At 42.0% G+C, this 14808-nt stretch overlaps 1 protein-coding gene across 1 annotated transcript in view; it reads left to right on the forward strand.

Moving 5' to 3' along the window:
• The window catches only part of LOC109873297 (kin of IRRE-like protein 3), a 270176-nt gene that overhangs the window by 138091 nt on the left and 117277 nt on the right, over positions 1 to 14808 (forward strand). The window contains exon 3 of the mRNA XM_020464947.2: positions 9139 to 9288. Within this exon, the coding sequence (XP_020320536.1) occupies positions 9139 to 9288 (150 nt within the window). The remainder of the gene's footprint in view (positions 1 to 9138; positions 9289 to 14808) is intronic.

Genomic DNA, 14808 nt, shown 5'->3' on the forward strand with positions numbered 1-14808 from the left:
ATAAATCAAATAATAGCTTGTCATTTTTCTTCATTACATTTTTTTGTACGATTTTATTTGATATTTTTAGACAATACAAACAACATCTACATCACACCTGCCCAGACCCACCTGCTCACACCCCCATCTCCAGCGCCTCCATCCCTCTCTGCCACTTGGCCTCAAACTGCCCCATTTTATTTCTCTCAATCGCCCACAAGATCTTTCAACATTTGGATAATAAAGCATTTAAAGGCTGACTGTTAGGGTTTTCATCCTCTTCGTCTGAAGAGGAGGTGTAGCAAGGATCGGACCAGGATGCGGCGTGGTAAGTGTCCATGGATGTTTATTTAAAAACATAAATTGAACACTCAATGAATACAAAACAATAAACGTGAACAAAACCAAAACAGTACCGTGTGGCGAACAAACACAGACACGGAAACAATCACCCCACAAAACAACAGTGAAACCCAGGCTACCTAAGTATGATTCTCAATCAGAGACAACTACTGACACCTGCCTCTGATTGAGAACCATACTAGGCCGAACACAGAAAACCAACCTAGAAACACAAAACATAGAATGCCCACCCAACTCATGTCCTGACCAACTAAAACAAACAAATAACACAAGAATTAGGGTCAGAACGTGACAGTACCCCCCCCCCCCCCCCAAGGTGTGGACTTCGGCCGCAAAACCTGAACCTATAGGGGAGGGTCTGGGTGGGCATCTGTCCGCGGTGGCGGCTCTGGCGCTGGAGGTGGACCCCACTCCACCATAGTCTTAGTCCGCTCCGCCTCTGTGGCCTCCTAGGAACGGTGACCCTTGCTGCCGACCCTGACCTGGGAACCCTAATAAATAGGCCCACAGGACTGAGGGACACCTCTGGACTTAACAAATTCCTCCGGACTGAGGGGCAGCTCAGGACTGGGGGTAGCTGGCGGCTCTGGCGGCTCCTGGCTGGCTGGCGGCTCTGGTGGCTCAGGACAGATGGGAGACTCTAGTGGCTCTGGACAGGCGGGAGACTCTAGCAGCTCTGGACAGGCGGGAGACTCTAGCAGCTCTGGACAGGCGGGAGACTCTAGCAGCTTTGGACAGACGGGAGACTCTAGCAGCTCTGGACAGGCGGGAGACTGTAGCAGCTCTGGACAGGCGGGAGACTCTAGCAGCTCTGGAGAGACGGGAGACTCAAGCAGCTCTGGAGAGATGGAAGGCGCTAGCAGCGCTGGACAGGCGGGAGCACCTGTAGACAACAGTATGATTCTCAATCAGAGACAACTACCGACACCTGCCTCTGATTGAGAACCATACTAGGCCGAACACAGAAAACCAATCTAGAAACACAAAACATAGAATGCCCACCCAACTCACGTCCTGACCAACTAAAACAAACAAATAACACAAGAACTAGGGACACTGACGTTGGTTGATTTTCAGTTTTTAAGTCCATACATTTTTTCAAGATTGATGAGAAAGGTATCGTCCAACCCATCTCACTGCACCCTTACAGTATATGCCATGTCTTGAAATATATACATTTCCATACTTCTGACAGACACATTTCTAACTACACCCATAACTTTTGGACTTTATAACATTCCCAGAAGGCATGGATTATCATAACCTCATACAAAATGAACATTTAAGCCATTACATTTTTTGTTGACCAAATTCAACATTCTCTCATTGATCTCCATACAAAAACTCCTTGCTTAGTGGGTGAAACAACGCTACCTACTGGAGGGAGACAGATGTTCCGCCAAGTTGGGCCTCTCACTTCCTCTTCCTCTCTGCACATACAAAAAAAAGAAAGAAAAACATCAAACATTTTGTTTACCTTTTTGTTCACTATTTAGTGAAGGACATTGTAAGTTTGCACTTTCAAAAGAAGAACATTTGGAAATATAAGAAGCCAGGAAGTGATATCACACTGACCTCTCCCCTCTCTTTAGTTATAATGTTTTTAAAGGTTTATAATACACAAAGTGCAACGTAAGTCAAAAACATTGTAAATAACATTGTAAGCTAAGTCTTTCATGATTTTTATGATGATTTGGTAACGTTTATTAACTGAGTTGGAAAAGGTGTTGACATTAGGCTACCAGTGACACCAAGCTAGCTAGCTACATTAGTGAATGATGGGGAAATGCTAGCAAGCTAGTTTTTGCCACCCTGTGTTTCTACTAAATAAAATAGTTAATTCCTTGAGTCTGAAATTGGGAATTGAATTTGAATAGTTTGAATGTGAATCTTTGTCAAATTTATTAAAGAAAAGTCCAACTGAAAAATGTTCTCCTGTCTCCTTATTTCTCCTGGTTAGCCTATTGTCTGCAAAGGTTGATACATCAAAACTACAAAGTAATACAAATGTCCCTTCACTTTACATTAGGTTGCTTGCTCCTGGGTAAGTACATAGCCTTGGGAAGTATGAAAAATCCATATAAAAAAAAAAATGAATACTTTGTTTTATAATTTTTTTCACAAAGTAGTACACTGGGCTTTAATATTCCAGTATTAGTGGACCAATATAGTCATCTGCAACGCCAGCACGGGGCAACAGGATTTTCAGCCCATCTTATACCTAATGTTCTCCTTTGTCCTAATTTCTCCTGGTCAGCCTATTGTCTGAAAATGTTGTTACATTGTAACAACATGGTAATTATAAAGGTACCCAATTGGGTTTCACTTTACATTAAGTTGCTTGATATTGTTGTTACTTGGTCCTAGCCTATTTATCAACCCTGGCATTACATGTGGATTCAATGATAGCGGAACCTTGTAGATACATGTAACACGGTCAGATTTTGGTTTCAGCTATTGACATGGTAATTGACAGGTGACTTTCAAACATGTAATTACAAAACATTATTTACATAGTGGAATAAGAAAATGTGTAGTAACATCAGTAGTTACACATGTGGATAAACCTTCACCAGTTGTGTAATAACGGATTCCTCAACATTCCTATTTTCATTTAATTACATAGTAAAATCTATGTAACTACTAAATTAACACAGTTATTACTGTATTAGTTACATAGTAATAGGGACAACTTAATGTAAAGTGTTACCATCCTTTCTCTCTTCTTCTCCTTCCCTCCTCTCTTGGACACAGCCTTTATCTGTGGCCTCAATATCTCTCATCTGCCTGTCCATCTCTCTCCATTCTGCTCTCTCCCTTAGCAACTGTCTCTGTCATGGTTCTCAATTGTTGTTGTGTCGCTCAAATATCCATTGATCTGCACTTTTTCCTTTCATTACCTTCACGTAATTGAAAATAAATCCATGCGCGCTCTCTTCATCAAAAAGTTATCTGTCACTCGTCACATCGGTCCAAATGACAGAACGATGCAATGGAGCAATGGAGTATTTAATTAGAGTTTGATCATTAATTAAAAGAGCCACTTCATGTGGCACAGGAGTCACAAACACTGATTGTGTAATTGCTGTTTTTCCAAATTCTCACAAGTGTTTGAAATGTATTTCATGGTGTGGCTTAATCAGAACCCTCTTCTGAATTATTAAACAAAGAAATTAAGGGGTTTACGTGCTTTTTGTATAACGGGAGAGAACCATTGTATTGGGCCCAATCACAAATGTAAAATTGTTATAAGTGCAAGTGATATGGTAAATGGCCAATATTGCACAAGTTTGATCTGTAGGATCCACACTCAAAAACTGATTTCTCAAAGAAATGATATGCTATTTTATTCATTTAGAGCAGGGGTGGGCAACACCAGGCCTCGAAGGCCTGATATGTGTCACATTTTTCTCCACCACCACCAGCAGCTGATTAATCAAATTGCATTCTAAACTGAAGATCATCATTAGGTGATTATTGGAGTCAGGTGTGTTAGCTGGGGCTGGGGAAGGTCTGTGACACCAATCAGGCCCTCGAGGACTGGAATTGCCCACCCCTGATTTAGAGGCAACAAGAGCAAAGACAAATGTTTTTGTTATACCATTTTCAGTGTGTATTGATTACTGCTTGAGTACCATTACATTACTGCCATAATTATTTTCTTTGTTGTTTCCACAATTCTCCTATTCTGCATTAGCCATCTTACAACACTGCAGTTGACACGTGAGACGTATTTCAAAATGAACACCACAGCCAGAAAAACTGTTTCTCAATCTCCCAGAATATATTAAACTCAACTAACCCTACATACCGGCACTCCAAACTGCATCTGGGTTAAAGAAAATCAACATTTGAAAGTTGCAGCAATTTATGGCAGCATCTGCTGCTCCGCCAGATGGTTAAATCATGTTTTGCTAATTTCCAAAGCGTCAGCGTGTCTGCTTCCCCAATCTTTCCTCGGGCTGTTTTGAAGACAGTATCGTTGCTCTGATGACTGCCAGAGGAAATGATTTCACACAATCAGCTTTCAGAGCGGTGTGTGGTGTGTTGTTTGGATAGGTAAAGTCAAATACTGGATAAATCAGCATCAACAACCTACCTTACAAACTATTTTACCCAATCAATGTCTTTGAGGAGATGTGATCACTTGACTTGATAAACAATTTGAATAAAATGTTCAATAACATCATTAGAGAGGACAGAAAATATACCTGGGGTTACAATATGGCAATGGACTACAGTTTGCGTACCATGCCATGTCATCAGATTTGTTTTCTTCTTCCACAAATCCTGCCATGCCAATCTGTTACATTGTCTTCCCCTGAAGACATGGTCTGCTTTTGCCTCAGTCCCTTGTTATATTTTGTCATGGATGGCGTTTTCATAATTGGGCCTGGGAGAACAATCCTTTCCCATTATGTCCATACAATCCCACTTCGGGTCCTTTTAGTAGCATCCTGGGACCCATCACCTGTGTCACTGAAGTGCAGTGTAATGACCGGGTCCCCAGGGGCCTCCTGGTGCTTAACCAAAAATCACTATCAGCTCAGAGAAGAGAAAGAGAGAGCTAGGGAGAGAGCGAGAGAGAGCGAGAGAGAAAGAGAGAGAGCGAGAATAATAGTAAAGGTTGGGAGATTGCGAGAGAGAGAAAGAGAGAGAGGGGGGGGAGAGAGAGAGGAGCTGTCTGTGTCTGTGTGCCTGCCGTGGGGATAAATGCCACGTCTTTACTGCGGATCAATGATAGGGGGGTCTAGTGTGAACTGGCTCCCTCCCGGCAGTGTGAACTGTTTGCTTTTAGAGACGACAGGGAAATTAGACCTCTTAGTCAACACAACAGCTATGTGAGGGAAGGCAGCAAGGCCACATACTGACCCCGTACTATTGTCCTAATGGCTATCATAACTATCATCAGGAGCTAAAAGAATGGCTCGAGCACTAAAGGATAATGGCACTTAAAGCTAAACATAATTAACATATTCATCTGAATAGGACAGATTATGGCCATGAAGTGGTGTTGTAAATCAAAGGCCAAAGTCAATGAGGGAAAATTATATTTTTAACTGATAATGTTTAGTTTTCAAAAAAAGCTGAAGGAGGGGTTTGACTGTCAATGGCATCGACAGCACCCTAGCCTCTTGATTGCTCTCCCCGTGTAATTTGGACTCTTCCTTTTTCCACTTCTTTTTTCCACTTTACATGTGGCCTTCACCTTCTCTCCTGTGTTCCCTTTGATCTGACCCTACTCATGTTGTGTCCCAAATTGCACCATATTTTCTTTATAGTGCACTACATTTGACCAGGGCCAATAGGGCTCTAGGGACAAATTCACTATTTTAGGGAATAGGCTGAAATTTGGGATGGACGTCAGACAGTGTTAATTTCCGTTTCCTCCCATTGATGTGTCAGTTAGGTGTCCGCACTCCTCCAAACTGAAATACATCATCGTCCGCCAAAACCCTCTCCTATCTAAGTCACGGCATTGATCTAAGTCGAGTCTGATTAATCTTAATGGATCGCCTTTATAGAGGTTATACCTGGGGCTTTTATACATTGTTTGCCTTAATTGACAAGCTTTTGTCTTCAGCTTCTTCCGCTATTCATTCCCACTTGGCTTGGGGTCGTTCGTCTGACACTTGATCTCAGGTCTTAATGGTTTTCTGGGATTGAATGTATTCTGTGCCTCCTTTCTCTCTAACACCGCAGGGGAGGAAAATTATCCCCTGAAGAATCAAATCCCCTCTCAAAAATAAAATATGATTATATGTGCTTCCGGTAACACTTTCCATTAAAGTCAAATCAAATCAAAGGTTATTTGTCGTGTACACAGATTATAATATGTTAAAGCAGATGCAACAAAATGCTTTTGTTACTAGCTCCAGCAGTGCAGTAAATGTTTAACAGTACAATACTAATACACAAATAATGCCAAGGAAAAAAGAAAAGGACAAAAAAAGAAGAAGCAACAAGAAATGTCAGAACGAGCCGTCCCGGATATAAATTTGTGGTGTGTAAAGACACTATGGACAATATGTAAACAGGAACAATATATGTACAGCAGTAGTTATAGGAGGAGATATACATACACTATACTGTATATACAAAAGTATGTGACACCCTTTCAAATTAGTGGATTGTCTGTCCTTGGTTGCAACACTCACTAGTTCCAAACTGTCTCTGGATGCAATGTCAGCACAAGAACTGTTCGTCGGGAGCTTCATGAAATGGGTTTCCATGGCCGAGTAGATACACCATGTGCCATGCCAAGCGTCGGCTGGAGTGGTGTAAAGCTTGGACTCTGGAGCAGTGGAAACTCATTTTCTGGAGTGATGAATCTCGCTTCACCGTCGGACAGACGAATCTGGGTTTGGCGGATACCAGGAGAACACTCCCTGCCCCAATGCATAGTGCCAACTGTAAAGTTTGGTGGCGGAGGAATATTGGTCTGGGGCTGTTTTTCATGGTTCGGGCTAGGCCCCTTAGTTCCAGTGAAGGGGAATCTCAACGCAACAGCATATAATGACATTCTAGATGATTCTGTGCTTCCAACTTTGTGGCAACAGTTTGAGGGAGGCCCTTTCCTGTTTCCGCATGACAATGCTCCTATGTAGAAAGCGAGGTCCATACAAAAATAGTGTATTGAGATCGGTGTGGAAGAACCTGACTGGCCTAAACAGAGCCCTGACCTCAACCCTATCAAACAACTTTGGGATTAATTCTAGCGCCAACTGCGAGCCACCCCTAATCACCCAACCTCACTAATGCTCTTATGGCTGAATGGAAGCAAGTCCCCGCAACATTGTTCCAACATCTGGAGGAAAGCCTTCCCAGAAGAGTGGAGGCTGTTATAGCTGCAAAGGGGGGACCAACCCCATATTAGTGCCCATGATTTTGGAATGAGATGTTGGACGAGCAGGTGTCCACATACCTTTGGTCATGTTATATATATTATATATACTGTATATTTTTATTTTATTTTTTTATTTCACCTTTATTTAACCAGGTAGGCAAGTTGAGAACAAGTTCTCATTTACAATTGCGACCTGGCCAAGATAAAGCAAAGCAGTTCGACATGAACAACAACACAGAGTTACACATGGAGTAAAACAAACCTACAGTCAATAATACAGTAGAAAAATTAGTCTATATACAATGTGTGCAAATGAGGTGAGATAAGGGAGGTAAAGGCAAAAAAGGCCATGGTGGCGAAGTAAATACAATATAGCAAATAAAAAAATAAAAAATAAACACTGGAATGGTAGATTTGCAAAGTAGAGCTAGAAATAATGGGGGTGAAAGGAGCAAAATAAATACAGTAGGGGAAGAGGTAGTTGTTTGGGCTAAATTATAGATGGGCTATGTACAGGTGCAGTAATCTGTGAGCTGCTCTGACAGCTGGTGCTTAAAGCTAGTGAGGGGGATAAGTGTTTCCAGTTTCAGAGATTTTTACAGTTCGTTCCAGTCATTGACAGCAGAGAACTGGAAGGTGAGGCGGCCAAAGTGAGAATTGGTTTTGGGGGTGACCAGAGAGATATACCTGCTGGAGTGCGTGCTACAGGTGGGTGCTGCTATGGTGACCTGAGATAAGGCGGGGCTTTACCTAGCAGAGACTTGTAGATAACCTGTAGCCAGTGGATTGGGCGACGAGTATGAAGTGAGGGCCAACCAACGAGAGCGTACAGGTCGTTTTCTGAGAGAGCTTTCTGCATTTTCCTTCTATAGTTGCTGCTGTTTTACCTCTCTGTTGTTTCTCTTCTTCATCCATCAGCCCTCCATTGACAGCTCAAATGAACATTGTCAGTTTTGTGGATTTGTTCTTTCAAAACTGAAACTCCTCTTTGCGGTTCAATCGTTTGAATCCATCGCCTGAGTATCAACACACAGAATTCCCAAAGAAAGAAATAATAATTGCAGTTAGTGTATCACCTCTAACATTGTTATTTGTGTTATGTAACACATTCATACATAAGAATAGGAATCCCCACAACATCATAAATTTAGACTACAGACTCATTACAGGCTAAAAGAGGCCGTATTATTTTCAATTCAGTGGATCCGATACAAAATGTACTTGCTTTGCTAAAAACAATATCCGATCTGTTTAGGGTGATATTATTTCCTAATAAAATGGTCTATTAGATATTACATATCGCTAATTTGTTTTTCAACTGGGTTATAGTAGCTATTACGGCAGACACTGGACTCGACACAATTGGCGATGGGAGAATTGAATCCCTTCGAGGGCTGACAGTTGCTCAGTTTATGTGCGGGAGGCCAGATTAACGCTCCATTTGTTTATTTGAGGAAGAAAAAACAAGAAAGTCCACTGTTCCCTTTCTTCTCTCCTCCTCCAAAGATAACTGTAGGTGGCCAGAGAAAGTAATTAGCTACTATACGTGCATCTTTTGCCGTGCTAAAGATGTATAATCGTATAAGGAGTGGAAAGCAACAATAACACAGCCCACATCAAATATATAATTGTAGTGAGTGTGTGTGTGTGTGTGTGTATGTATGTATGTGTGTGTGTGTGAGTGTGTGCGCGCGTGTGTGATCTCCATTATAATTGTGCGTGTTCTCTGTTCTCCTGAAAGGAATAACAAGCTCATTCTGAAAAACCAATTGTTGCTTTAATTGTGTTTCTTTAAACTAGTGGGCATTGCAATCCATATCCCTGGGTAATTGGAAAACCTAGCGTGTGGACACACATAATGAAGGGGTGTGCGTGTGTGTGTGCGTGTGGGTGTGCGTGTGTGTGTGTGTGTGTGTGCGGGAGTAACAATGTGTGTTCTTGTGTTCCAGGCTACCCACGTTATGACATCGTGGGAGACCACAGCAAGGGTGAATACCACCTCTTGATTCAGAGAACTGAAATGCAGGATGACGCCTTCTTCGAGTGCCAGGCCATCCAGGCAGCTATCAGAACACGCCCCGCCCGACTAACTGTGCTCGGTAAGGATCAGCTAGAACACTACTTGGTTACATTCAAGATCACTAAATTATTGTGTATACAGTATGTCTGCAAGGTCCAGGTAAATGGGAAGGCGTATCAGAATGAGTGAGTGTTGAGAGAACATCCCGTTCAAGGCCACGTAACACTTGCAAAACAGTGTCAAACTGTTTCACAGCAGGTAGAAAGAGTAGTAGATCTGGGGAACCTGAAGAGTTTACATTTTAGATTACTTAAGTTGTGTCCCAAATGGCACCTATGTAGTGCACTACTTTGACCAGAGCCCCTTGAACAGGGCGGCAGGTAGCCTAACTGTTAGAGAGGCAAGCCAGCAGCCAGTTCAAATCCAGGATCCAATGGGAGAAATCTGGCGGGAAGTGAGCCAGTGGCGATTCTAGACCATTTCAACTGGGGGGGCCAAGATGGGGCCAGTTGTACTGTTAGAGGGCCCAGTTACATTAGATGTTATTGTTTTCATGGTTTTCTTCACTGCAGGCATTAGTAGGCAAAATACCATGTTCATAATCATCATCGTTGCCACTGTCTAATAACGGATGTAAAAAAAGAACGATAGCAAAAATTATATTTGTAAAAAATATTTCATATTCCACATTTAGGGGGGTCACAAGGGGTCCAATATTGTTGTCACAGGGGCACTGCCCCCCCCCCCCCTCTTTCGAATTTGTCGGGTTAAATTTCGGTTGGACTTTGTGTACAATTGACCAATAAAGCGATCTTAATAGTGCCTGGTTAAAAGTAGTGCACTATATAACGAATAGGGTGCCATTTCAAATGCACACGTAAAGTGAGCGAGAGGAAGGGATAGAGAGAAGAAAATGAGGAGAGCTAGGAATACTGTAATATTGAAATAGCTCAGTAATCATTTGAAAGGCGGAGGAAACTGAATATGAATCGGCTAGAGATCAATCATTGATGCATCCTCAAATCAGGCTTAATGAGGTGATGCCAAATCCCCCCAATCTGTTTTCCATCAGCCATCATTTGGGGTGGGATCGATGGAACCCTTCGATGCAAACCCTTTGGGGCCTTGGGCAGATGCAAGGAAGGAGCACCCTAATTAGCATTATTGATTCATCCTCCCTTGTTTAAAGCATGATATATTCCAGAGGTATTAGTTCATTATTCCCCCCCTTAGTGGATGCATTTTTGCCCACTAATTTAAAGCTGGTTACTTCGTGGGGAGTATGAAGTAGCCGATCAAAGGCAGGGAGAGGGGAGAGTTAAGATGTTGGCAATTCAGCTCCAATAGAATTATTAATTATAGGTAAGGGCACCATTTTTTTTATTGTGGGGGGAGGGTTCAGATTTTTAGGGCAAAAGAGACAAATCCTCATCCTCCCCATGGCCTAGCCATTAGCATGACACTTAATCCCAGACAAATCAACATCGTTTGGAAAAAAGTTGCATACAAAGCCCCCAGCGGGACAGGTGAGAGAGGTAATAAATGTATGGATGCTGTCATGGTCAATCCCCGCCTGTCACTTCCCCTTCGGTGGAGACGGTTGGAGACTCAGAGGCAGCCAACCACCGGCCTCACTCCAACGCTTGACAGCCTTGCCGTGTTTTGCTCTCATAACCAGAGTGGATGCCTGCCCGTACACCGACTGGCCCCGACTCACAAGCATCTGTTGATGTCAGGGATTTTATTAAAACATTTTCAGACTGCAGCTTTGATGCTTTGTGTGATGTTGAGGATATGTGTTAGACATAATTTGGGATTCCTCTTTGGACCCCGTTCTATGAACATAGCTTCCATAGTTGAAACATTTGTGTTTATACATTGCAATATCCTCCCAATACAATGTCCCCAAAGTGCAAAAGTGTTCAGTGTTCATGCACTTTGGAAACACAAGTTTTAGCTGCTGCATTAGACAAGGCCGTGCCGTTTCCGTAATAGCCTGACCTTACTTTCCTCCCTCATAAGGAAATCATTCTATTTGCCGACACACAATAATATCCCAACACACTGCAGCCTGCCTGGGCCTAAACTACAGATAAACCCAGGGGCTGTCATTAACACAGACTCCACGCAATATCGCTGGGATGAAAATGCCCTCCACCAGTGACATTTGAACATTGAACCCCATCTGAGAGTGGCAGGGTAATCCAAGTGGCCTTGTGGCGGTGGCTCTGTTGAATAAGGCATGAGATAGTGCAGGTACAAGATCCAAAGGGGCCCTTGAGGCTAATTAGATCCCTAGAAATCCCCCCAGCCATGCAGGGGAGCCACAACCGGCTGTCACCTAGCTAAGGGGGGATATCACGGCACTAGCAGAGGTCAGGGCTGCTTTAAATGGGCTTTGGAGATAACTGCAGGTATTAATCTCAGACATGCATGACTGCCAATTGAGCAACAACAATGCATGAGAGTTGAACAGTGCACTATGAGTAAATGCTTGCTAGGTTGCTGATATTTCTCTGTAAAGTCACAGAGTATGCATGACCTATCTTTGGTGAGCCAGTGGCTGCATATAGTTCATGTAACTAATTTACTACAACAACTTGCTACACAAAGTAGAACTTGTAACAAAGTTTCAACACTTCATTGAAAGAATAGTGTCACCATGGAAACTGGTCGTCATTTCGATCTGAATGACCAGTTGTTAGTCAGTTGTTCTACAACACAAAATTCTGAAGGAAAATGGAAACAACACACTGCTCTTGACAGTATCACTGATCTTTAACTTCTTGGATATAGGGGGCGCTCTTTTAATTTATGGATAAAAAAACGTGCCCGTTTTAAGCGCAATATTTTGTCACGAAAAGATGCTCGACTATGCATATAATTGGCAGCTTTGGAAAGAAAACACTCTAAGGTTTCCAAAACTGCAAAGATATTATCTGTGAGTGCCACAGAACTCATGCTACAGGCGAAACCAAGATGAAACTTCAACCAGGAAATGGGAAGAATTTTTGAAGCTCTGTTTTCTATTGTCTCCTTATATGGCTGTGAATGCGCCGGGAATGAGCCTGCCCTTCCTATCGTTTCTCCAAGGTGTCTACAGCATTGTGACGTATTTGTAGGCATATCATTGGAAGATTGGCCATAAGAGACTACATTTTCCAGGGGTCCACCCGGTGTCCTTTGTCTAAATTGGTGCGTAATCTACAAGCTGCACGCAGTCATCCAGTGATTGAGAGGAGAGAGGAGGCTTTCAACGAACGATATATCATGAAGAGATATGTGAAAAACACCTTGAGGATTGATTCTAAACAACGTTTACCATGTTTCAGTCGATATTATGGAGTTAATTTGGAAAAAAGTTAGGCGTTTTGAAGACTGAATTTTCATTATTTTTTGGTAGCCAAACGTGACGCACCAAACGGAGCGATTTCTCAAAAACAAATCATATTTCAGGAAAAACGGAGCATTTGCTGAGAGTCTCCTCATTGAAAACATCTGAAGTTCTTCAAAGGTAATGATTTTATTTGAATGATTTTCTGGTTTTTGTGAAAATGTTGTCTGCTGATGCAAACGCTAAATGCTACGCTAGCCGCGCTAGCTGTTACACAAATGCTTATTTTGCAATGGTTGAGAAGCATATTTTGAACATCTGAGATGACAGTGTTGTTAACAAAAGGCTAAGCTTGAGAGCTAGCATATTAATTTCATTTTTCATTTGCGATTTTCATGAATAGTTAACGTTGCGTTATGGTAATAAGCTTGAGGCTGTATTCACGATCCCGGATCCGGGATGGCTCGACGCAAGAAGTTAATAAGCTTACGTATCGGCCTCATGGCCTTCATCAGAGCTTTTGTGAACTTTAAAAAATGTGCACGCTTATGTAGACCTAGCCCGACCCACATCCGTTCCACACATCGAAGGGGGTTGGAGGCAAAGGAAAAACAAATAAGTGCTACCAAATATAACAATATGCTTTTCATAAATATTACAAAAGTGTATAAATAAGACGTATGAAACATGTCTGTAAAACCACAATGAGGACATAGCAAGTTTTCATTCGTCCTTGGGTACATCGTACGAAAAACAGAGTCATCTTAAATAGGCACATAATTCATGTTCAAATTCACAACATAACATGCATAGGCATTTCATCATTAAGTCGTTTAGGAAATAATATCTGGAGGGTGAAAATCGAAAAACATTCTCTTTTACTTAGAGTATTATTAATATCACCTCTCCTGTCTGATATCTTAACTTTCTCTATGCCACAAAATCTGAAGGTAGAAATGTCATGCTTCAGGTCATTGAAATGTACTGCGACTGGATAATCCCTGTCGTTTCTCCTGATTGAACTTTTATGTTCACTAATTCTCTGTTTGAGAGAATGAGAGGTTTTACCGACATAGCAGAGCCCACATGGACATTTAATAATGTAAATAACATGGGTGGTGAAACAAGTAATAATGTCATTTATCTGGAACCGTTTTCCTGTGTGGGTGGCAGAAATATTCACACTTCATCATATTGTTGCACTGTGCGCATCCTCTGCATTTATAGCTACCATTTGGTAGAGGGCGTAAAAGAGCCTGGCTGATTTTCTTTTGTGGCTGGCAGTTGGCATGAACCAATTTATTGGGCCTTCCGATAATGATTGAAATACGTTTTTGTACAGACTCTATTATGACCTGGAGTGTCTGCTCAGTTTCTTTTAATGTGTTATTTACTGCAATTCATATAAACCATTGCAGCTATTTACATTGTATTGAGGGCTGGGGAAAATCTCACATGGGGCATAATTGCAAATGCTTTAATTATCTATCAAATTTGTGTAGTTATTTACTCTAATCAATGTGTTTGATTTGTCAGTTGAATAAATTTAACAGAGCTCATCTTTGAGGTTTCCAAAGTGTCTGTTGAATAACTCTGCAAATAGGTTTAACGCTTGGACAAACTGTAGCCTACAGTAGCTCTACCACAGCTAACAGGTTACCTTTCTTACCCTCCTTAATTGACCCTACTTCATTGCATGCTAACTCAGTCAATCGCTTTTAACCCTGTGATACCCAAACATTCAGAAGCAAACTGTAAGAAGCAAACAAGCTCAGACAAGCTCAGAAGCAAACTGTAAGCTTTAATTCACAAGCGCCTTGTTTGAAAACAAACTGCCCCTGTGTCTGAAATTGAATTACAAGCTCAGATCAACCTTGATGTGCAGTAAAATAGTGCTAAATAAAACAATGAGTTAACGCTTCCCTGACAAGTCTACACACACATCTAGACTCTATACGTCCCCTGTGAACCTCTGGCTACCTCTGGGCTGATTAAGCAGTGCTTTTCAGAGCAAAAAGGATTTTCCCTCCCCTCAGCAGCTTAGCGGTTATTACTGTCACTTTTGTTATGGATTAGCCTTTATGCCTACTGGAGGTAATCACCCTCTATACCGGCAATAAAAGATCAATCAAACTGAGGAGAAGCAGCACACACTGCCTCATCTACAAGGCTACCTCTCGCCTGCATCCATAGAGCCATTGCACATTGGCGTCCCGAACCGTCTGAACTCTTCCCCCACAGTGGCTGTTTTTTTGTCCCTGTAGT

The sequence above is a fragment of the Oncorhynchus kisutch genome, linkage group LG28, assembly GCF_002021735.2.
Source record: "Oncorhynchus kisutch isolate 150728-3 linkage group LG28, Okis_V2, whole genome shotgun sequence".
Classification (NCBI taxonomy): domain Eukaryota; kingdom Metazoa; phylum Chordata; class Actinopteri; order Salmoniformes; family Salmonidae; genus Oncorhynchus; species Oncorhynchus kisutch.